This window comes from Caloenas nicobarica, chromosome Z (genome assembly GCF_036013445.1).
Source record: "Caloenas nicobarica isolate bCalNic1 chromosome Z, bCalNic1.hap1, whole genome shotgun sequence".
Lineage (NCBI taxonomy): Eukaryota > Metazoa > Chordata > Aves > Columbiformes > Columbidae > Caloenas > Caloenas nicobarica.
Window position 1 is genome coordinate 94,255,887 of NC_088284.1, and position 22,181 is coordinate 94,278,067.

A 22,181-nucleotide genomic window follows, 5' to 3' on the forward strand; every position below is an offset into this window, starting at 1 on the left:
TAAGAGCCAGAGCAAGTGCAGAAAGCCCAGGGATGCTGGTGGTATCAGCAACTAAGAGGAGGACAGAAGAAAAGAAAAAGCACAGGGAGGTTTGACAATATTGGGAAGATCCTGGGCATGGTACGTTGCTGTGCTGACAGAAATTTGCCTTCATGTACCATGTTTTTCAGTTCTTTTTCTCTAGAAAGCCTTTTTTGGTACATAACTGAAGCATAGCTTGCGTTGGGAACAAATGGAGTGAAATACGCTTTCATGCCTTTCATGTGCTTTATGTTGTTTAACAGAAGCAATTTTAAAAATTAAGAGGATGAAACAAGGGAGGAGACTTATTGGCAAATAGGCATGGAAGGCTCTCTGGGAGAATGCCTTATTGGTTTTTGTCAGTTATAAAGTCTTGGGGTATTTTTTGTTGCTTTGGACAGCTAGCCTTTCTGAGACTTTCACGTCCCATCACAAAGAACGTGATAACGTTCTCTGTTCTTAAGAGGACAGGAAATAACCGTCTCTTTCCTGTAAATGCTGTCCAAGGGTATGGAATATGCTCAGTGAGTACGACACAAAGGATGTGTTTCCTCTCTTTTGCTGCTACTGTTATTCACCTAGCAATGGGCTGTTTGAATTCATTGATGCAGATTAGAATTTTACCTTTGTTTTTGGTGGGGTTTTTTTGTTTGGGTTTTTCTTGTTTGTTTTTTGTTTGTTTTGTTTCCTTTTTTTTTTTCTTATTGTGTATTTTTTAATTGACGTGTTTTGCGTACTCTCCTAACGTGTGTTCCTCAAGAATCAAACCTCAGGTTTGATCACACCGGTGAGTATCAGCCATTTAACACCTATCCCATGTGACCTCATGACACCCATGACATTTTGTTGAATATTACATTCAAATGGCGCAAAGCTGAGCAAATGGTTGCTTTATTTGAGCTTAACACCTGACAGTGGTCAGGGCCTGGTGCGTCTACTCTCCTGTAGATCTGAACCTTTTCTCACGCTGTTTGTCAGTCAAGGTTTGTAGAGGGGTTGCTCTGGAGAGTGGAGGTTGGAAACTGCTCTATATGTGTGCCTGGAAAGCTGAGAACAGTCTTCTCTGATCCTCTTCATGCTGTCCATGCGAGCCGAGCTCTTAGGTTGTGCAGGGCAGGAATGGGAATAATCTAAAACTGGAAAGTACAAGATGTGTTCTGGTGTCATCCCCTGCCAGCTCTGGAGGACAGATCAGTGGGTGTTTGGATGTGTTAACCAGACTCTCCATTTCTTGGTTTCCGTTAGTTTGTTTGCTGAGTTTGGTGTTGTGAAAGCACACATGCCAATGCTGGGCAACATCTAGATTAGACTAATTTGTAATACTAAATATCTAGATAATGGAGGGTCATTAGAAAGTAGAGTCTCAGTCCAGTTTATGAACTCGTGGGACATCTGACTTAGAGATCATTTAGGACGCCTTGTTTGCAAATTGTTTTTAACGTGCTGCTTCACCCTACCTTTCCTGTGGTGCTGTTATTTTCCAATAGAAGTAGTGGCAGTTCTCCTTCTGGACACCTGCTGCCATGGAGCTGGGTGGCCTGCTGGGACAGGGAGCCTTTGGGAGGGGGGTGGAGAGTGTGACCGGGCTGGGGCAGCACCTGGGGAGCTCCAGCCAGGGACTGCGGGGAAGAGCAAAGGGAATTTGCAGCTCTGGGGCTCCTGCTTCCCGGGTGGGAGGTGACGAGGGCTGTGAGGAGCTGACATGGGGCAGCGCAGCTCCCTCAGCTCTGCCGTCCGTGCTGCCCCACTCCGACCCTCTCCAGTGCTGCTGGCGCTGCCATAGACATCTCCCCCAGCCTGCACTCCCTGCGCAGCACCTCCCGGGCAAAATCCTCTCATCTCACCTCCCCTCCCTGGCAAGAGGGGCCAGAGGGCTACGAGTCTCCTCACCAGGGAAGACACGCCTGCAGCTTGGGGGCGTTTGATCAGAGGCCATGTGTGGGAGAAGGAATCTTTTCCATTACCTCTCTTCTTTGGTTTAATTCTGAGAACAAAATATTGTGTGGAGCTTTGGGATTAGCACCAATTAAGAGGTCATTAGTGTCACAGGTATACCTGAAAACCCTAACGTGTCAACTGTCATCTTTAGCTAGGTAGAGATAATTAAAATCAATTGTTTGAAGTGTTGCTGGTCTTGAGAGTTTACCGAGTTATCTGAGCTGGGATTTGGGCTAATGTTACATTGTTGGAGTTGCTAAACTTGAATTTAGTTGTTACTTAGTACATCAAAGAAAATTCCCAGGCAAATGAATGTGACTCTGGAGCCATCAGAGATCAGGACATTCATGCATTTCAGTAAATCGGTAGCTTTTCAGAACATCCCAATGTGAAGAGGAGTACTGACTGAGTTCTGTACCTGAGGTTTTGTTCATTTGTTTTTGGGTTTTTTTTTTGAACAACTGAAATGTTTTATTTTCTTAGTGAATCTGAGGGTAATTTTGTTTATTTTCAGAAGCTAAAGAGGACAGTAGTTGTATTCTTTAACAATTATTACAGTTTGGGTTACTCGACCTTGACAGCATCCATTCGATTTACCCAGGATGTTCACTTCAAGCCCAGCATTTTGATTATTGCGACACATATGGTTAGTAACATCTCCTGCTGTTGGGAGGCCCCTTGGTAGAAGACCATATGTATTACAAAGGAAGCGCACTTCATTGATTGTCTTGCTGTTTACTGTAACTAGGAAACATTTGAACTTTCAGTAGAAATATTTCAGTTTTACTGTTTATATATCAAATCCAGGAATTAGCTTGGTGAAGTTTCCAGAAAATGGAGACATCCTCTTTTGTGTGCTGTTGTCAGAAGTGCAACAAAGTCAATTTGGCACTAGGAACACAGAGCTTAGGGCGGGGGTGAGGGGGGATGAAATCATCACAATTCCGCTTGTCCTCTTATTTTATTTTTTTTTGTTTTAATCCACAAGAGGATCTAGTCACTTAATTGAACTGAATCTTCATTGCTTAACAGACCTAAGAAAGGCGTTATTCTCCAAAGGCGTAGATACTGAATGCCTAGTATTTCAATGAAACTTCAGTGAATTAGGTGAGAGTACTGGATATTGTCAAATTAAAGAATAACTGGTCCTTCATTAAACTTCTTTATGTCCTTTTCATCTCTTCTTATCAATTCAAAACAATGTAGACAGGAAATACTACAGTATTTGTGCTTTGAGGTAAGATGTCCTGTATACTATTTTTAAAATAATTTAAGAATGTTAGTTGCTAAATAGAAAAAAATAATCAGCTTATTGTTATCTTTGACATGCTGGCAGTGAAGTACTTCTGCAGAGCCAGAACTGCAATTGGTATCTTAAGTTGTGATTAACTTGGAATTTTTTGGATGATATGTATTTTATTTTATGTATATATTAATGTACACACACACACACACTTTTAAAGGTTTTATACACATAAAACCTTCTACTGCAGTCTGGGCAAAATTGACTGTTCAGAGGAAACCTAGGTAAGAAAATTAAGCTTTATGAGGTATTTCACTAGTGTTTTAAGAAATACATAAACATTGGACCCTTCTAAAAACCTGCCAAGGCTCTTAACTGATATGTCCAAGTCCCAGAATCCTTTGTAAATCTGCCATTTAATTCCTGTCAGCTGTACTGCCTACATCCGCAGTACTTGGAGCATCTTCCTAGGTACTGCATTGACTATAAGAAATAGTGAGAATTTTTGGACTTATCCTGAGAACTGGCTGAAGGTAACAGCCGCTTTGTATATACTGCTACTGTTGTCGTAACATCAGAAATAAAAATCTTTCAGTTGTTGCTGTGAAAAACATGTAGTTCCATGAAAACTCCAGTTGATTATAGAAAATAATTTTTTTTGAAGTTTTAGGAGAAACGAAAGGGAGACAGGTACTTTGCTTTAGAAGAACAGCAGTTGCAAAACAGCCTGTGCACTTCTGAACACAATTTGCAGCCACATCTCAGGCAGGGAAGAGGTGCTTGGCTTCTCTTTTTCCCTCTGATCAGCTTCCATGCTTCTGAAGTAGCCAAAATGGAATGTGAAGCCACGCAATGCAGGGATGGGCTTTGATGCTGCTTTTACTGACATCAAGGATGTGCTTGTGCCTCATCCAGATCTTTGGTAGTTTTATAGTCAGTGCCTTGGTATTCAAGAAAAGCACGATGTGGTGTTCCATGGCAGCTGAGCGACATGGAACTCTTCATGCCCTGAGCTGTTACTCAACTGCAGATGACTTGCTCAGTTAAGTATTTTCATTTAGAGAATGAACATAGTACATGTTAGTTGTATTTGAAGGAAATACTACCCCAGTGAGGCATAATGGAAAATGAAGTCAGTGAGATCTGGAGCCAGGGTATCTTATTTTAATCAGAACTCGTTGTGAAGCAGCTTTGATAGCATCTACAGTTGACATCAAGTTCTCTAACTGGGCAGAGATGAGTGATGGTGAGAGATACTTCACTTCAATAACAGGCATCCAGCAGGTTGTTTTTCAAGACTTCATTGTACTGTGAAGAGTATGAGGCTATTCCAATTCTAAGCTTCTTTATTCCTTGCCTCCCTCTACCATGTTCTTAATCTATCTGACATCTTTCTGCTTGCTATTTACTTTCAGGCAAGAGCACTCTGAAAAGAGATGAAGTAATTAACTGCCATTTCGGTATTAGCATGCTGAAAAAAGAAATCAGTATTTCTGTTTTTCCAAAGTGGAATTTTTTGACAAGGAATGATCTTCTTAACTTCAGCGTTCAGAATCCCTGCTTCATAGCTCTTTCTGTGCACTGTTCCTTAGACTAGATTGTGCCTGGTAGGGGGAGGGAGAGTGAAAGTCTGAAAAGATCCTCTGAAGCTGATTAACCAGCTGCAGTGATGAGCTGAGTCTGCCCCAGTGAGCCCACAGGGAGCAGTCTTGCATGTAAAAATCAGAATATGCGGTGTGACAACCATTTCTGCAGACACATAAAGACTGTTCCTAAAAACAGGTAGCAGAGAGCAAGAAGTCCTTCTGGAACGTTTCTTTTTCAAGTGCCTGTGTTAGAGACAGCCCTCTCGGCCACACACGTTTCTGTGAGCTCTCTCTTGGTGTGTCTGGTTCCACTTGGGAGAGGAAGATCTGCGGTGCTCCCATTGTTTTGGCTGTCCTGATTTTAAGAAATTGACAGAAAGAAAATACATATCACAGCATGGGTTGATCACTAAGAGTAGACAAACGTGGCCTGTTTGAAAAAATTGTGGGAGATGATGAGTTAAATGAAAAAATTCTAGACAGCCTCATTTTATTTGATAACATCTAACAGAAGCCTCACCTGAACAGTCATTATAAGTATTTTAATAAATGTGCCCATCATTAGTGTTACGTGCAGCTAATGACAGTGACCCTATTTCTATGTCTAAATATTACCAACTTTTACTAAAGTCTCTGGGAAAGCACTTTGAATTAATACCATGCCATGTCAAATGCCAGATATTAACATATGCCTGAGACGGGAATCATGAGCTTGTTAATCACAAGTGAATTGAATTGGTTCCATAACCCTGTTGAAATTCCAGTTTACACTATGCCTACAGTAGTGTTGATGCTTCCTTCAGCTGTCAAGATGAAGAATTGCAAAACCTTGTTTCATTCATCTTGCCAAAAACTTCCAAAATTCCTCTCACTGATTTTGAGTTATTTCAAAACCTTTTTCAGTTTGGTAATTTGGGACAGGATTGTACCAATATGCAAAATAGCATAAAATGCACGAGGCAAGATACTCTGTCAGCTTCTGGTTATATATGCTATGTAATTCATTACGTTTTCTGTGTTATTCTCCAGCTGTGGTCATGTAATCTTCTTAGCTCTTTCAGACCTGATGTGCTCTAACTTCACCTTCTCATTTAAGGAAGTCTCTCTCATTCTCACCTTTAACAAACATGAGCAGACAGAAGGGAAGCATCTCAAGGCACGCTGCACAGCTCTGCAGAGTCACGTGTTGCTTTGGGGACCTTGGCCTTCATTAGTTCTTTTTATTCTAATTATTAGCTCGTTGGAGCTAGGGTTCTTGCTTGCTCTTTTTTTGGTAAATAGTGACACTTCTGATTTTACTTATACTACAGGAAGTATAGTTCAGCTGTAAAGCTCAGTTTTCTCCTAGGAATAACTAGGTATGGTAAAGATAATTTATTTTATAAGAGCACTTTTTTATAAAGCGCTTGCTTTGAAAAATTGTCACCATAGTTAATTGAACTTAGCAGCTAAGTTTACTGGTTTGCTATTGGATGCATGTACACTTGTGTGGGCAGCCGGCTAGAACCTGCTGGATAATGTTTAATCTGCCTGATAAACAAATTAAACAACATGTTGGAACAATACCATGTTTACTTTTAATTGTATTACCAGAATATTTGCATAACTGATGGTGATTATCCTGGATATAATGATTCGTAAGTCTTAAGTAGTGTTTAAAAAATGCTAAAAAAAAAAGAAGTAGGGGATCTACCATTAGACATTCCTGTGCTTCATATAGATGTCTGGCCTCTGATTTATAAATGGTACTAGTTCCCTCCTTCCTTTTCCAAATCTTTGCTGTTTGTCACAAGTGTAAAATTCTGATCCAGAGCAAAGCGCCATGCATCTACCTTTTAGACTGTGCTTTTTCTTTAAGAGATTCTTTTAGAAAAATATTGTTACACTCACCAAATGGGAGAATTTGGAGCAATGAGAGGAAAATTAATTTACCTTAAGTCAATATTTACTTCAGCATTTCTGCAGATGAGTAAAAAGGCAACAATATGTTTCCTAATCTAGTGAAGCATTGTCTAGCCTTTCTTAAGATGATACTGCGCTGGAACCATGCTTCAGCAGCTTCTGTTCTCCAGTATTACACTAGCTGGAAAGGGAAAATGGATCTTAAAACTAGCAAACTGGAGAATGGAACATGACATCAATTTTGGTTTCTACCAAAAGCTTTTAATTTGTGTTATCCACGTTATGCCAAAATGCAGCTCCCCTACATGCCCAGGGCCCGGTTTCTGTTGAGGCCATCACGGCTGTGAAAAGCTCCCTGTTTTGTGCAGACCCTGCCCTGAGCTGGGACCTCGAGCTATTGCTGCTGCACAGCTTTGTCTCTCTGTCCTGGGTCATATGCCAAAAAGCAGTTTCCTTTTCTGAAATAAAAGGGCATACATATAGAAAGTCAGCTGAAAGATGCTCCTTTTTAAAATGTGAAATGCTGTTGATCAGTTAATTGACATTATCTTACCTGTATTTGTAAGGAGAGATTTTCATCCCATGAGGACCTGAAATTCAGCAGGGTCTGGGAGCATTGCATCTTTCGAAGTGCATCTCAGCTTTTCTGCATGCTCCCTTTACTCTTTGAAAATGCCATTCATAACCTTGACTATGTATTTTCTTCTGCACCCATGCCATAGGCTGTGGAGCTTTATCATACGAAAAACAAGTAGTAGTCACCAGCTAACATTAATAATATGCATTTCTTTTTCTTTCCAGGGAGAAAAAGTTCTACTGGCATTTGAAGCTCATATTTCCTCACTGCCATGCTGAATACACTTTAAAAGGGTACAGAGCTTGAAAAACAGATTTTTATAAAGTTTAAATTAGTCTGCTGAAATTGAACTGCAAAATAGTTTGATCAGTTTTTATCTATTTCTATTTTATGAGGTAAACTCGGATGTTTAGTTTTAATTAGATGATTTAGTTTTAATTAGAAGGGCATATAAATTGAAAAAATACTTGAAAGTTGCATAGTCCTTTCCTCTTTGAAAGCTAGCGGGCTTTCCAAAGCAGGCAAAATGTTTCGTTGCTAGTCCTTTTCTCTATGTAAAGAGAGCAGCTTGTATATTCGTGATAGCAATATCCAACATGCCTGACGTGTTCTGTTCTCATGGAGCAGACATTCAGTAAAATTTGCCATCCCTCCTCACCTGCGCACTGGACCTGACCTTCGTATAGGATTAAATGGTTGTGTTGTTTGCTTTGTTGGAAAGTTCACAAGCACATTTTGCAAAGGCCAAAAAATAAGCTTTTGTTGACAAATCTTTCTCCTTTTTTCCTAGCCTGAAGGGGATGAGAAGTATGCCCTTGTTCTACTTCTAGGGCTGTGGAACAGCATGTTTCTGCTGCAGGGTTAGAAACTAGCGATACGCATCTGTTTGCTCCTTGTAGATGCCAGTGAAGTCCCAGTGTTGAAATTGCGATAAAGCTGTCAATTATCTATGCTGTATTGATATACATTTATGATCCTCCCATAAACTACTCAGTTATGCCACTGTAGTGTACAAATATGTAGTGTCCTCCAAATGACTCAGGTAATAGATTTTTGTGTACATGATGAACCATGTCTTACATATTTGATTTTTATCTTTGGCGAAAGGGTGCCTGATGATAGAACACTCGCTGATATCCTTAAGCCGTACATTGATCCAGTGGAGTCTGATCCTGTAGTTTGTCAAAGGTGTGTATTGAATAACTCTTCCGCCTAGTTCATCTAATGCGCTAATAACACAGGGGAATGGTACTGAATAAATGGCTGAAAAAATGAAGCAAAGTCATTGTACATCGCTGTTTCTTCATCTCTGTGGCATTTTTTTTTCAGATTAAGAATGTATACAATGTCTCCTCAGTCAGATGTACAAATTTTAATGAAAATAGAAAACAGGAAACGAAACTCTGTCAGGTAAGAGTTTGTGTGCTTATTAATTAAAAATAGCAAAAAGAAATAATACATTTCTTACTCTTTAGTATTACAAATGGAGATTACATAATCTCATGGATTAAACTTCAGTGAGTAATTACCAATCATCTTAAAAATCATTCAGCAAAAAATGTTATTTCTTTTGTCTTTTAATATGTCAACACTGACATTTCTGTGCAATTACTGAGTAGTAAGTTCAGCTGACTCATACTCGGACAATTTAAGAAGCTTGGGCACTGACAGCTGCACTGGTGGAATAGTGAGTGTGTCTGTACCTGCTCCCTGATCTGCTTCAGCAGCAGTCCATGCAAATATAACAATGTCTGCAGTGAAGATAGGTTTGTGTTAAAATGCTAAATTACTTTATTGACCAGCAGAAATGTAGACATCCATTCCCTTCTGCAAGTTCTGCTGTGGAAATATTAACCTCCCCAAGAGAGCTGAGGTGATAGTTGAGGAGAGCTGTCTTTTTAAATCGCTGCAGCAAAAATTATGTGCTTATCAGCATCCAGTCACTGCATTTGAAATAACACATTTTTCTCAAAGTTACTAGCTCATCACTCTTCATGTCACCATATTTCTGGGTGTAGGCTTTTAAGTCTCCAGAATTCAGACTTGCGCAGAATTGTTTTCTTTGTTTCCAGAACAGACAATTATCTTGAACTACAAAATTAAACTTTAAAGAAATAATTTTTTGTTGGTATAAATACCATTTTGAACACTCCACCCTGCTGTCATTGTTGCTGAAAAGGATACGTATCGGCTTAGTGTCATAGCTTATTGTGGTTGAAAGCCTAGAATTCATTGAATATACCTTTTCTCCCCTTAGAAATAATAAGCCATGCTTTAGGGAAGCATATTATTTACATCTGTTACATTTGAAGAAAAGAATGTACTTTAAGAACCCTAACTAGGAATGAATTCTAGTTGTAACTGAGCTTGCTGTTTATGCTGTATTTTTTCCCAGTACTATTTAAAAACGTGTAATGTATTTTAAAATTCAACACCAGACTTTTCATGGTTTTGATTTGGTTTTTCCTCTTTACGATCATTATTTGCAATATGGTTGTAACGTTTGCCATCGGAGTCGTCAGCTAGAAACCTGTGTGTTTTAAGTGAAATTGAAGGTTACAGAGCTGTGGTTTGTATATGCCGGGAGAAGACACAAAAGGCAAAAGCTCAACTGGCCAGTGTTATTTCAGATAACAAGAAGGGCTTTTTAATTGTGTTAATAGCAAGCGAAGGTTTAAAGGAAACATTGGACAGATACTTGTTGAAGATGGTCATTTGACTAAAAGGGATAAAGAAAAAGCAGAGACATTCAATGCGTTTGATGTCTCAGTCTTTAATGATATTGCTAGACCTTGGTCTGCCCGGTCCTCTGAGTCAGATGCCTGGGATTGTGGGAACAGTGACTTTCACTTACACTGAAATTGTAAGGGACTGGCTGTGTCATCCCAGTGTTTCACGAGCCCATCCCCGTATTTCCCATTGCTCCATGAGGGGCTGCTCAGCACAGGCGTTCCTGCGTAGGGAGACCCTTCTAGAGCTCAGCTCCGGAAAATGAGGTCAGAAACAATTTTGCATTTTAAAATATTTTCAGCAGACTCCTCTGCTCATCCATTAATAGTGGTATTTAGGATAGGTTCCCAGAGCATGAGCAACCTCTGTCCCCTTCTCAAGCAATTAACTCATGTTAATGCCGCAAAACCTGAAAATGCATTCAGTATGTTACTACTCAACATCTTCTCGGAGTACGTGATTGGAAAGGTAGTATTCAAGTGATGATCTTGAATAGTCATATACACAGGTGGTTTTTTTCCTAGGTTTTTTAGTGTTTGGTTTTTCACATTTCCTTTTTTAGGAAAGAAAAAAAGGAAAAGTTGCTGTTGTAATAGCAGGTAAAGTTCACCTTTTAATCTTTTGAAGTAGAGTATGTAAGTCACATAGAAGGCTTGGGAAAGAAAGCAATTTAATATCAAAGTGGACTATCTCTTGTGTTCATCAGTTCCTTTTGTTACTTAACTATTTTCTTTTTCTGAAATCCCTATAATGTTTCCTTAGCTCACAGATTTGTTGAGAGAGAATTCTTTTCCATGAAGTTAAATTAAATTGAGTTAAATATCCTTAAGTTTGAGCTTCATCTCTATTCCCAGAATCAGCTGTGTTGGTTATCAAAGTCATAGTAATGGATATTTGTCCCACTTAGTGATTGTAAATTTTAAAGTTTAAAAAGAACTGTAGAAAGGTAAAATAGAAAAGTGTTTTGACTCGAGAAAAGCAATTCCTTGCTTGGAAGTGATGTGAATCTGTTTGTGTAAGTTGGTGGAGCAGGCCCAGCTGTGGCAGTGCAGACAGGTCAAGGAAGCAGCACATTGAAAGAAAATTCCTGTTCTCAAAGGAAAGAACAAAGTTTATTTGAAATGATGGGACTGCTATGTCAGCAGAAAAGCATCTGCTGTCAACAGGAGCTGTGTCCCTGCCAGCGGGCGCTCTCGACGTGGTCATGCCAGCGTCCTACTTGTGACAAAGGCTCTATGGGGGAATTGAAATTTTTACTGTAGTTGCATTACAGTTAAGTAAGAGAGAATTTATTTTGATTTCTTCTCCTTTTGGTTTCCCTCAAGTTAAATTAATTTGAGAGTTATGGCATCTCATTCTATAAATCAATACCTGGAATTGCCGTGGAAATACTTGCTATTGAAATGGGATGGACGTGCTGAGTTGTGGTGTCAGCGTGAAGCAAAAGCTCTTGCCTTTCTTTAGGCACGTTTCTTCACCAGTGAGGAGCTGTAAATTGCTGGTTTGTGTAGCCTTCAGTGCTACTGTCAGCTCAGTAATTTCCCATCCTGTGCCACCTCATTCTGTGTGATTTGAGGCTGTATGTTCCTGTATGGCAAAATCCTCTTCCGCCACTCTCTGGGCAGGCTGCAGGAGCAGCATTGGTGTACTCTTCTAACACATGTAAGTCTACATGAGTGTTGTGTTATCCAAAACTTCCACTGTGCCCACCAGAAAAATTCCTTCTCCACGAGCACTAGATAATAAAGGCTGTAAATATATGTTGTTGAATCGGATGTTGGTTTTAGGCTTAACAGAACCTTTTGAAAAAAATGTTTTTCATAGTTACAGTTACATATTACTGAGGAAGTGCAATGGTGTTTCAGAGAACTTCTAAGCAGGAGTATTATGGGTTATAAAATGTTAGTCTTCTAGTTTTAAGATAAGTATGTTACAGAAGGATTTTAGTATTTCCTGCAATTGTTTATGAAACAGGAGTTTGTGGTTTAGTTTTGGCTGTTTGCTGTGTTTCATAGCAGATGGCCCTTTTAGTTTGAAGGTCCTTTGCAGAATGCTTGAAATTTTTTGGTTTTTTTCATTTTTCTTTCTCCAGAAATATAAATTAGCCATGTAGGACAGATTTCTGCTTCCTCACAAGAGTTCTGCAGAACTTCAGAAGGCGAAAGAATAAATCCACTGGTGTGCAGATATGGTGGATGGCTGCCAAACAGCACGGTGCTTCCTTTCTTCCTGCTCCGTGCCAGTTATCAGCACTGGTGGCACGTTTTAGAGTACTTTGTGATCAGCTCTTATTTCTGTCTTCTCTAAAACCAGCTTGTAAGAATTGCTTTCAGTTTGAGTTGGTAGCACTTCACAATTACTTGGAGTGACCTAAAGCATAATCTCTCCTCCCTACCTGTCAGCCACCGCTCTTAACACCGTAACTGTTAAACTACTTGATAGTCTGCATTAACTGCACTTACTTTATGAGGAAGCTTATGAAGGAGAGTTTGAAAAAAAAAATAGTGTTGCACAACTCTCTTCTTCCTTTAAAACCTTGGTTTGGAAAAAATCTAGGTTTGAATGGGTTATAATTGTTTTCCGTTCAGTGGTGCTTGCCTCTATCACCTATTGTGCAATATTTAGTTGGTGGTTGGTGTCCGTTGTCAGCTGTAACTATTCCAAGAAAGGTTTAACTGCTGCTTCTTGGATGATTTTTACAGTCTACATTCTTTTATAAAGTAGTCTTTTCTTTATTCAGGATAAATTAGTGTCCTGACTGTCTTCAGTCCTTTATTTGGGATGCCTTCAAAGTGACTTCATATGGTAAGAGTATTGCTTTTTCCACTAAGGAAGGAAAGATACAACTGCCAAATTATACAATCTGGTTTGGGAAAGACACCTTCTTATTTTCCTGATAATTGCGTTATTAGGCTTTGTAAAAAAAAGAAAAAAAAATCCTAAATCCACCAGACCATTGATATTTGTTATAAGATAATGATCAATTGTTTTTTTGTAACTACAGATATTTAATGAAAAAGTTATTTACTCATCCTTATTGTGCAAGATGATCCCATTTCTAGAAGAGAAATAACTGCAACAGATAACTGCAGTAGATATTTTAATCGAAGAGACAATTAATTAAATAAATCTTAATAAGGTTAAACCACGCAGATGGAATATCTCTTTTACTGGGTTCAGTAACATCTTGCACGAATCTAGTTTAGATAGTTGCCCGTCTTTAATCAAATGTGTTTATTTTAATGAAATTAAAAAATAATAGTTTCTTAAATATCAATATTAGGTCTTTAATATAGTAATTTTCTTTTTTGCCTGGTAGTATGTTCAGAATGGCACGTGAACATTTGTTTCAGAATAAGTTGTTGCAGAAGACTTTCTGGGATATGAAGATACCAGTAGGCACTGACAGAATATTTAGGTGCTTGGAAACTATAGGCTGGTTGGCCTTAAAAGCTTTGCAAAGCCCACTGCTTTCAATGGACCGGATCCTTCAGGGAGCTGGAGTACAGAGCCACACCAGACTGTATCCTGTAGCTTTTCTGTTGTAAAACCGCCACGCCATACAGGGATGCTTATAGGATCAGTTGTAGTATTGGCTTTTATACCCGTAGTACTGGTGCAACTCATGTTTCAGTTACTCAGAAAGCCAAAAATATCAAAAGCATTTTTGTACCAGCTCCAACATCGAGGGGCTTCTTTCTCTCTGTGGTCACACTGGCTGGTGCACATGAGAATACTGGCATGTTTGCCACTTAATTCTTGTGGTCCGCAGGGAAGAAAATCTGTTGAACAAGTATCAGAAGTTCTTCTCTACCAAATGCCATTGCTTTATGGTGGAGAACACTTATTTTGCTTTAACTGATCCAATGCAGTTGCTTCCCAGAAGGCTGGATAATGTTAGTAATTTTGGAGCACTTCCTTGTCTCAAGATCAGCTGGCAGAAATGAGTTATTTCCTTGGATGACTGAGTTCTGTGCTCAAAGAGAATTTTCTTTGGTAGTCTATTGTTTCTAAATAACTAAGGGTTAGATCACATCAGTAGGTCGCAGTAGTCACAGTAATAGATTTAGGAAGATGAAGTAAGTTTTTTGCTTTAGTGTGTGCAAATATGCTAACAGACTTTTAGAGAATCATCTTGGAATTCAAAGTATAATATAAATGTAATGGAACCAAATATTTTTAAATGTAGTATTGGATTATTTATTTTCCTGTCATTAAAAATGTCTGTTAGATATCTGTTTTGTCAGTGATTTTAAGATTATAAAAAACTCTTTTATTTAAATATGTTGCAGGTAGCCTCCTATATTGATAGCGTTAATTTTTTCCTTAATTTTTCATACCATCTTCCTAGGGCACTTCATTCTGCATTACCATTTGTGAAGAACTTCATGTAAAACCACAAGAGCTTGTAGTCATTTCTTCCTGCTTTCATATGTAACTCGATTGCTTTAAAAAAATCACTGCCATTAGTGTGATGTGTGGACCAGTTCTTTTAATCATCATATTACAAACTCATTTCAAAAATACTACTTCATCTAGCAAAACAAATATATTGGAATTGGCACATTTCGAGCATTATTTCCTCCTCTGCATTTCTGCAAATGTTGGAAAGCACAGGGTGGTTTAGTTAAGATTCTGTAGCCTTACTCAGGAAGCAGTTTCTCTTCCCATTAGTGTAGTACATGGTATACATGAGACAGGAATTAAGGATACAAATCCCTGGCTGAACTGCCGGCCTTGGCATGAGTTGGAACAGACCCCAGGCTGGCTTTAGCCCATGCCAGCAGAAGATTGACAGCAGAATTCATTACTCCTCTCTGGCTCGCAGCAGCTGGCACAAAAGCAGCTCTGCAAGCTTTACAAAAGCAGGGAGCTGGCTCACAATAGTCATTCTTCGGTGCACAACTGCAGTTAGGCTCTGGTGACTTCGGACTGTTCAAGGGGTAATAGAATTTGCTCCGTAGTCTGTTTCTTAAATACAGCGCTCCTGTGTATTAATATTTGATGCTGTTTTTTTCCCAGAACGTCGGGTTTTGTTTTGTGGTTTTTTTGTTTGTTTTTTTTTTAATTAAAACTTCAGCTTTTCTTACTGAATACTTTGTTACGTTTTCTTGTAGGTCATTTCAGGCTTTCTAGTTTTGTTACTGCAGCCATTTCAGTGTCATTTTTCACTTCTCCCTTCTTTATCTGAACATCAGTCTCTCTGCTGACAAAAGTGATGCAGAGCGACAAATGCCAGGGTACACAGCTTTTGCTGTAAAAAAAGAGTCACTTTTCCTTCGTATCTATTTCCTTTCTACTTACGTTTTTCACTGAAATCCTGTATTACACAACACAGATGAGAAGCAGAAAACTAATAATTGCTGAGTAGAAGTAGTATGTATGGTCCGAATCTGTAGCATGCATAGCTGAATGTTCATGATGTCTGACTACAATTACTTGACCTTTGAGAAGATTTTTGGGATGATTCCAAAAAACACAGAATTTGTCCATCTTACTATCTTGAGCAACCATTCATTTCTTTTCTTGAAAGGGATTCCTTTGTGAACCAGTAGGCGCCTGTTTTTTAAAGTAACAATCGAGCGTTTTGTAACCCATGCTGAATTCCTTTGGATGAACTGTTTATAATTAATGGTATTGCATTAGGGTTTCTGGACTGTCCCAGCTAGAGAGTCGCTGACTGAGACATCTATTGCACAAACATTTATTTGGCATTGTAGCCTCCGCTCCAAAATTCTGCAGTCTATGTTGGAGCAAGTTGGATCCAGAGCACTTACGGAGGAGGAATATGTGAGTAAGTAAAGAGGTGGAGGATGAGATAACAATAAAAGTGTTCGTGCTGGCTTCAGCCGGTGGTTTGTCCTGTCTAGTCATCTAGTGGTGTTCTGTAGGAACACCTGAAGACCTTCTAACCCTTCATGCTTGCAAAGCAGGTAGGCAGACCCTAAATTCTAAGACACAAAACTGTATACAGTAGCCTCTTCTCTGCATCATAGCTGGGCTTGAAGCATGGCAGCAGCAGGCCAAACGCAGCATGTGCATAAGCAGATCTCCTCTCCTCTCTTGGAGGAAGCATGCACTCAGGAAAGGCTGTTTCCAGAACAAATCTTGCGGTTTGCTCCAGCCCGCCATCTCTCCTAGAGAGCAGAGAGGAACTTGCCTGTACATACATGCTATGTAACATATGCATAGTGTGGAAGTCCACGTGCTGTGTATCATGCATGTATAAGGCAGACTTGAAGGCAAGGGCTGTGAAGTCTAAGGAAGGACTGTAGTTTGAAAAACCCTGTTGAATAATCTGATGCCCTTTGGCTGGGGGAAGGAGCTGCTAAAAATGGGCTGTAGAGCAGAAACAATATTCAAACCATTTGTCCTATTCCAGCCTAGCATAAGTGTTGTGAGGTGTATCGAGGGGTTTAATTCAACCGTATCTGTCTGGGTTGCTGTTAAAATATTTTTCTGAAGGAAAAAGAGCATCTGCTGCTAGTTTCTTGGAAGAAAAAGACACTGTGAGATGCTGACTTAAAGTTGGCTGATTTTCTCAGTTTTGGGGACCAGGCAGCATGGCGAGGCTGGAGTTAAGAGGCTTCTAGGAGCTAAGGTACAAACTGGTTTGTGTTTGAGGGCAGTTGAAGTGATAGGTTGGACTTGGAAGCTGCAGTGCTGTGAGACATGGCAGCGCAGCCACCAGCGTTGTCACAATGGCCGAGCAGAGGAGAACTTCTCCGTGTTCAGTCAGGAAGGAGAAAACTTGTTATTTCCTGCTGATGCTGCCAAAGGGGAATCCCTCTGTTTTTTCTCTTTCTTGACGGAAATGAGCTAGAGCTGATTGTTTCGACCTCGCCAAGGAGGGAATTGACCTTCCTGCTTCTTTGCCAAGAAAATAATTTGTTTTCTTTATTTCATAGCTTTTCCTTTTCATTATAAAGCATTAGTAACCCCTTAATGGAAGGTTTATGGCACTGTGATTCCCACGCAAATAAGCAGAATTTGTGGATATGTTTCAACCATTTAGTACAGAGTGTTAAAGGTATTCAGGCTATCTCAGTATGAACTAAATTTGGAAATTAGAATTTGTTATCTAGGGATCCAAAATTACAGAAGTATCAGTTCTTCCTGTTCCTGACGGGGATTAACCCAAGTGTAATAACAAAAGTATTGCCATTTTAAAAGGACTGATTTCTTGTCCGTTTTATATTTCTGTTTGTTTTAACAGTGCATAGCATACTTGTTAATTTGTCAAATGAGGTTTGACCTATTAGTTTTCTGAACTTGATGTATTAAGAGTTTTTCATTGCATCCTTTGGTATTCTTTGGTACACTTCCCACCTCTAAAATTATTTACACTTATGTTTCATGAGGCTGTGTAACAGAAGTACTGTAATCAGGCTTACAACATTTGCTTCTTCTCCATGATCCAACTAGTATTTTATTAATGGTACAAGTTACATATTTTGACTTCCCTGTGTTTTTGAGGAACCACCCACAACTTTCACTTGTACTAAAGATGCCACAAATATCTTTCCAGTTTTTGAAACTTTAGGCATTCATCTTCAGTAGTCAACCCTCTCTCTTTTTAATAACTTTTCCCTTGTGAAATTTCATATTCCCTTTAGGCCTTCTGGCTATCATTAACTCATTAGGCTGTTTTGTTTCTTTATCTCAGTCATATAGAAGCCCTGCATGATTTTGGTATACCCTTTTTTCACTCTGTCTGCTCTGTACCACATAAAGATTTTTAACCTTGAGCTTTTGAGCAATTTGTAAAGCTGCCTGGCTTTGCAAAGTAGGTAAATTCCTGTATAGCTGTGATGCACTTGATTTATAGCATCTTTACTTGCTGCTGGATTTTGTTAGTTCTTTTCATTATGTCTTATGAGATGGGGAAAGCATTTGCTTTCTTGAAATTCAGTATCACTTCTGTATTCTTTGAACCAAGTTCTACTGAATCCAAGAAACTGACATTTGCTACTTTCACACTTTCCTTCTGGTTTGTCCTACTTTCTCCCATAAGCAAAAGATACAGAATTGTTTGTACTTCAGTTAATCTTTACATCATTATTGTGCACCCTGAGTCCTTTCAACACATCACTTTTAATGCTCAGTTCCTCTAAATTGTTGCAGCAGCAGGTGCCTTATCTGCTTTATGGGCTTTGCTATCAACTGTATTTTTCCATGATTGTCATTGACCAACTTTTACTGTGTTTTTCTCTTTGTGCAGTTGTCTCATCCTCAAGAGGTTTAAACAAGGACAGCCTTTGTGCTTCTACGGTGACATACTTGTAGTTTTAGTTTGCTTATCTCTTCTTCCCATTAACTGTTTTATATATTTTCTAGGGTAAAAGCAAACAAACCATTAAATCTTTCTGAACATCTACTATTGTGCCAAATAACTTAGGTGCCAGTTGGTGTTACTGCTGTCTTCACCTGGGTATTACTTTTTTTTTTCCTTCCAGAATGTTTTAACTCTCTGAAATGTGTTTGTAGGAGGAGGGGTTTTGTGGTTTGTGGGGTTTTGGTTTGATTTTTCCCACTTTACACTTCAGTTTTCAGCAGTTCTTAGATTTCCCTAGTGGAGGAGCCTCTTATGGCCCATAAAAGAGGTGAGACCGCAGGCTGTTACAGCTTGTCTCAATATGGTCTTTTAGGATGATCTATGGCTGAAATATGACAAGGAAAATCGTAATGGTTTTCTTGGTATTTGGAAGTGCCTTTATGTATTTTGTGTATGTAGGTATAGTTAGGAGGTGGTGATAATGGCTGAGATGTTTTCCTGGTATGCTGGCAACTTTTCTTCCTACGCTTTTTTAGTTGGTTCATAGCAAGACTTGTGGGCCAAATTGTTGATAAGAGAAGATTTCTTGTCCTGATTTCCCATTTTTCAGAAAAAGGGCATCTATGATGGAAGTGTTTGAACAGGGAGTGGCCAGGCATCCGACCTGTATTGGTACGGGTTGGGTTATGCAGGTACAGGCAGTACGGAGGAGAGATTAATGAACATTTGTTGTGGCAAATTATGGAGGTCCTAGACCAGGAGAAAAATCATGGACCAAGAGTGAAAGGAGGAGCTAGAAGGTTTTAAACCATTTCTGTAAACTGTAGTATATACTTTTTTTAATCAAAATATTAACTTGAACTTGGTTCCTGCCCCTCTTCCTTAAAGGAGTGTTCAGGCAGAGCAGTCTTCCATATTGTTCAGCTGTTGATAAGAATTAGTTACAAGGGAAGTGTTATGGCAAGTCATTTCCTTTTTTTGTTTCTAAGATCTCTGCTTTTTTGCTTGTTGAATTTTCTAATTCTTTTTCACACATATGGACTAACAGAATTCACTGTGTTCCAGATTTTTAGAATGTCTGAATTCTAGTGACAAAGCTAAATATAAAAATTGCACATTATTTCAATACATTGTGTTTACTTTCTGCCATATAACTTTCCTTTTATACCTAATTCAAGAGTGCATTTCATTACTTCCATGTTCACCAAATCCCAACCACACGAAGAGGTTATTCACCACTTAGGAATGAAAGTCCATCTGTTAGTTATTATCTTGGTGCTGCAGCACTTCAGAATGAGTGCTCGGGAGAGACTTTAAATGCCGTACCCAGTCTTTGCTCTTTTTCTGGGCAAATGGAGATACCTAAGAAATGCCACCCTCTTTTGTTTAGGGGGAAAAAAAAATCTTCATTCTTCCCATAAGTTCGCAGGAGTTTGGTTGTGGATTCTTAGGATTAGGCCCAAAATAGATAGCATGATTTATTGTATCTGAATTATGCCAAGTAAATACCTCGATGATTCCACTCAGTTCTAGGAAGAAAAATAATCTTTGTTTAAAATATGCGCAAGGGTTTTAGTTGATCTCTCACAGGAAAATTATGAACGTCATTATACAAATATGCATTTTAGTAATATTTACGATTATTTAGATGGTTAAAACTTGTTTGTTTCCTTTTCAGTGTCCAGAAGACTAAACTAAAGGAATAACATGCTTACAATTTATCTTTAATTCCAGATTGCAGATTTTTCTTTATTATTATTAAAATCAGAGTTCCTGCAGATGACATTCAGGAAAACCTGATCAGCAGGGAATTTCCTGCTGTCTGAATTCATGGAGACAGGTTTTGCCGCTGCGATGACAGCCCGGGGCTCCGCTCGAGGGGAGCTGCTGGTGATGCGGTGAGCTAATCCGGCATTCCTGCCTGTGGGAGATTAGGAGGCTGAGTTGTTGAATTCCTGGAAGGTGGAGGAATAACTATAGATAGTGGAAACTATCCTTTGCAGAAACTCACAGATGCTAACAGAAATGCAGAGCCACATTAATTTCAGCCTCTTTTGAAAGTTAACAAAGCCATTTGCAGAGCAAATGTAACACGTTATATGGGAACTGATGTGGGATTGCTGAATCTTGTTAAACTTCCTCAATTGTCACAATTTTTGTAGGCTTTTCAACTGCCTGCTGGCAGGCAAAATTGATTTAATTTTTGTCCTTTAAAAAGCAGTTATTGTTATTTCATTCCAGCTAAAATCAAAAACTGTTGTCTGCCAAGACTGTTTCTTTGTGGTGCTTATAAATGAAGTCGTCTTATTAAGAAGAAATCCAGGCCTATTTCTTGCTTCATGACACGGACATAAAGCCTTGCCTGGGGAAAGAAAATCATCAGGAAAGTGTATTATTGGGTGGCGGGTGTTGGACTAGGAGGCTGAGGGAACATATGGAAGGGAGAGAGAAAATGTGGTAAGTAAATACCAGAGAGGAAAGAAGATGGAGAGAGAAGGTGCAAAGAGAAGTCCCACTGAATGCAGGGGCTGAGAACCGTAGTGCAGATGTTTGTATGCACTGGGCAGCGGGAGAAAAGAGAAAATGGGGAGGGCCTGAAAGAGAGATGCGAAAATGGGGTGTTAAGGCGCTGGTTCTGTCAGTTCGTTTGGAGCCAGGCTTATCTTCAAGTGCATCCTGTCATGTGGGGCTGAAGGGGCTTGTTTAGGATGACAGCCTCAGGTAAGGTTGTTCCTGCCCAGAAGCGTGGAAGAGTCTGAGTTAAAGGACAGACTCACGCTGGTTGTCATTCATTTAGTGAGTTGTCACTTCAAATGCACAGTGAAGGAAGGGCCTGAAGAAGGTTGCAGCTTGTTATGGGTTCTTACTGAGCGGTCTGTGCAGTCCTAGTGATACAGGACAAGTAGGCGATAAAAGAATATCTAGTAATATCTGATGACCAGGTTCCCCCTGCTCCGTCTCCTACCTGTGGTAGGACCGCTTCCCCGCAAATACATGGCGGGACCTGTGGTCCAGCGGTACCCTATGTACTCAGCTCATCCTGGTGAAGTTACAAGACTTGTAAGAATGCCATTTCATTTTTCTCCAAACAAGTCCAGCCTTTTCATAAGTAAAAATTGAAATTGTGTGTGTATATAGGCATCTGGAAAAGCCTTACAGGGCAGTCTTATTTTGCCCATAGGTCTGTGTTGTTCACTCTCTGATGTATGACTTTGTTCTAGTTCTGGGATAAAATTGGGAAGGTTTTTATCGTGACAAAGTCTCTCAGAGAGCACCTGAAAAATCAGTCTTGCTCTGGAGCCATCCTGTATTAGACTTTGGAACTGAGTGACAAGCATTAGTTTTCCTTTGACATCTTTTAAGCATGCACAGTCAAGGAAGAGGTGGGCAGGTGGATTAGCAGAAAACCTCAACTTGCTCTTGTGTGTGAAGTAGGGAATGTGTTAGACTGAGGTCTTTTGGATAGCACAGACAATAACAGCAAAATTTTAAAAAGAGAAGCATTAAGCTTCTTTGTTATATTCCCGCTGGAGTTTACAGCCTGCATTGTACACTAAAAATTTAGATGTTTTCTCTGTCACTGTTAACCAATAAAAATTACTTTAAAACAAAAAAGATAAAGCTCTGACTCTGTGATCTAACACTTCAGTAATTTACTGTCATAAAATAGTTTAAAGTACAAATGTTTTATCTTATGCCAAGCTGGACGCTAAAGATGTTTTGTCTAAAACATGAGATAATGGAAAGTGTATTGTGGCATGTGAATTACTTTAGCCTTTTGGTGGTAGATGTTTGCTTAACCAGAAAAGAATGTGTTGAGGTCCCTGCCAAAGAAAAGGTATTGCCATACTTTGCATTTAGAGTAGTGTAAATAAAGCAGTAAATATGTTTCTGTTCATGTGTGCTAAT

At 39.3% G+C, this 22,181-nt stretch overlaps 1 protein-coding gene across 1 annotated transcript in view; it reads left to right on the forward strand.

Annotated features, from left to right (window-relative positions):
- The window catches only part of ZNHIT6 (zinc finger HIT-type containing 6), a 30,976-nt gene that overhangs the window by 4,506 nt on the left and 4,289 nt on the right, over positions 1-22,181 (forward strand). The window contains exons 6-8 of the mRNA XM_065656845.1: positions 7,492-7,560; positions 8,375-8,455; positions 8,597-8,677. Coding sequence (XP_065512917.1) covers positions 7,492-7,560; positions 8,375-8,455; positions 8,597-8,677 — 231 coding nt within the window. The remainder of the gene's footprint in view (positions 1-7,491; positions 7,561-8,374; positions 8,456-8,596; positions 8,678-22,181) is intronic.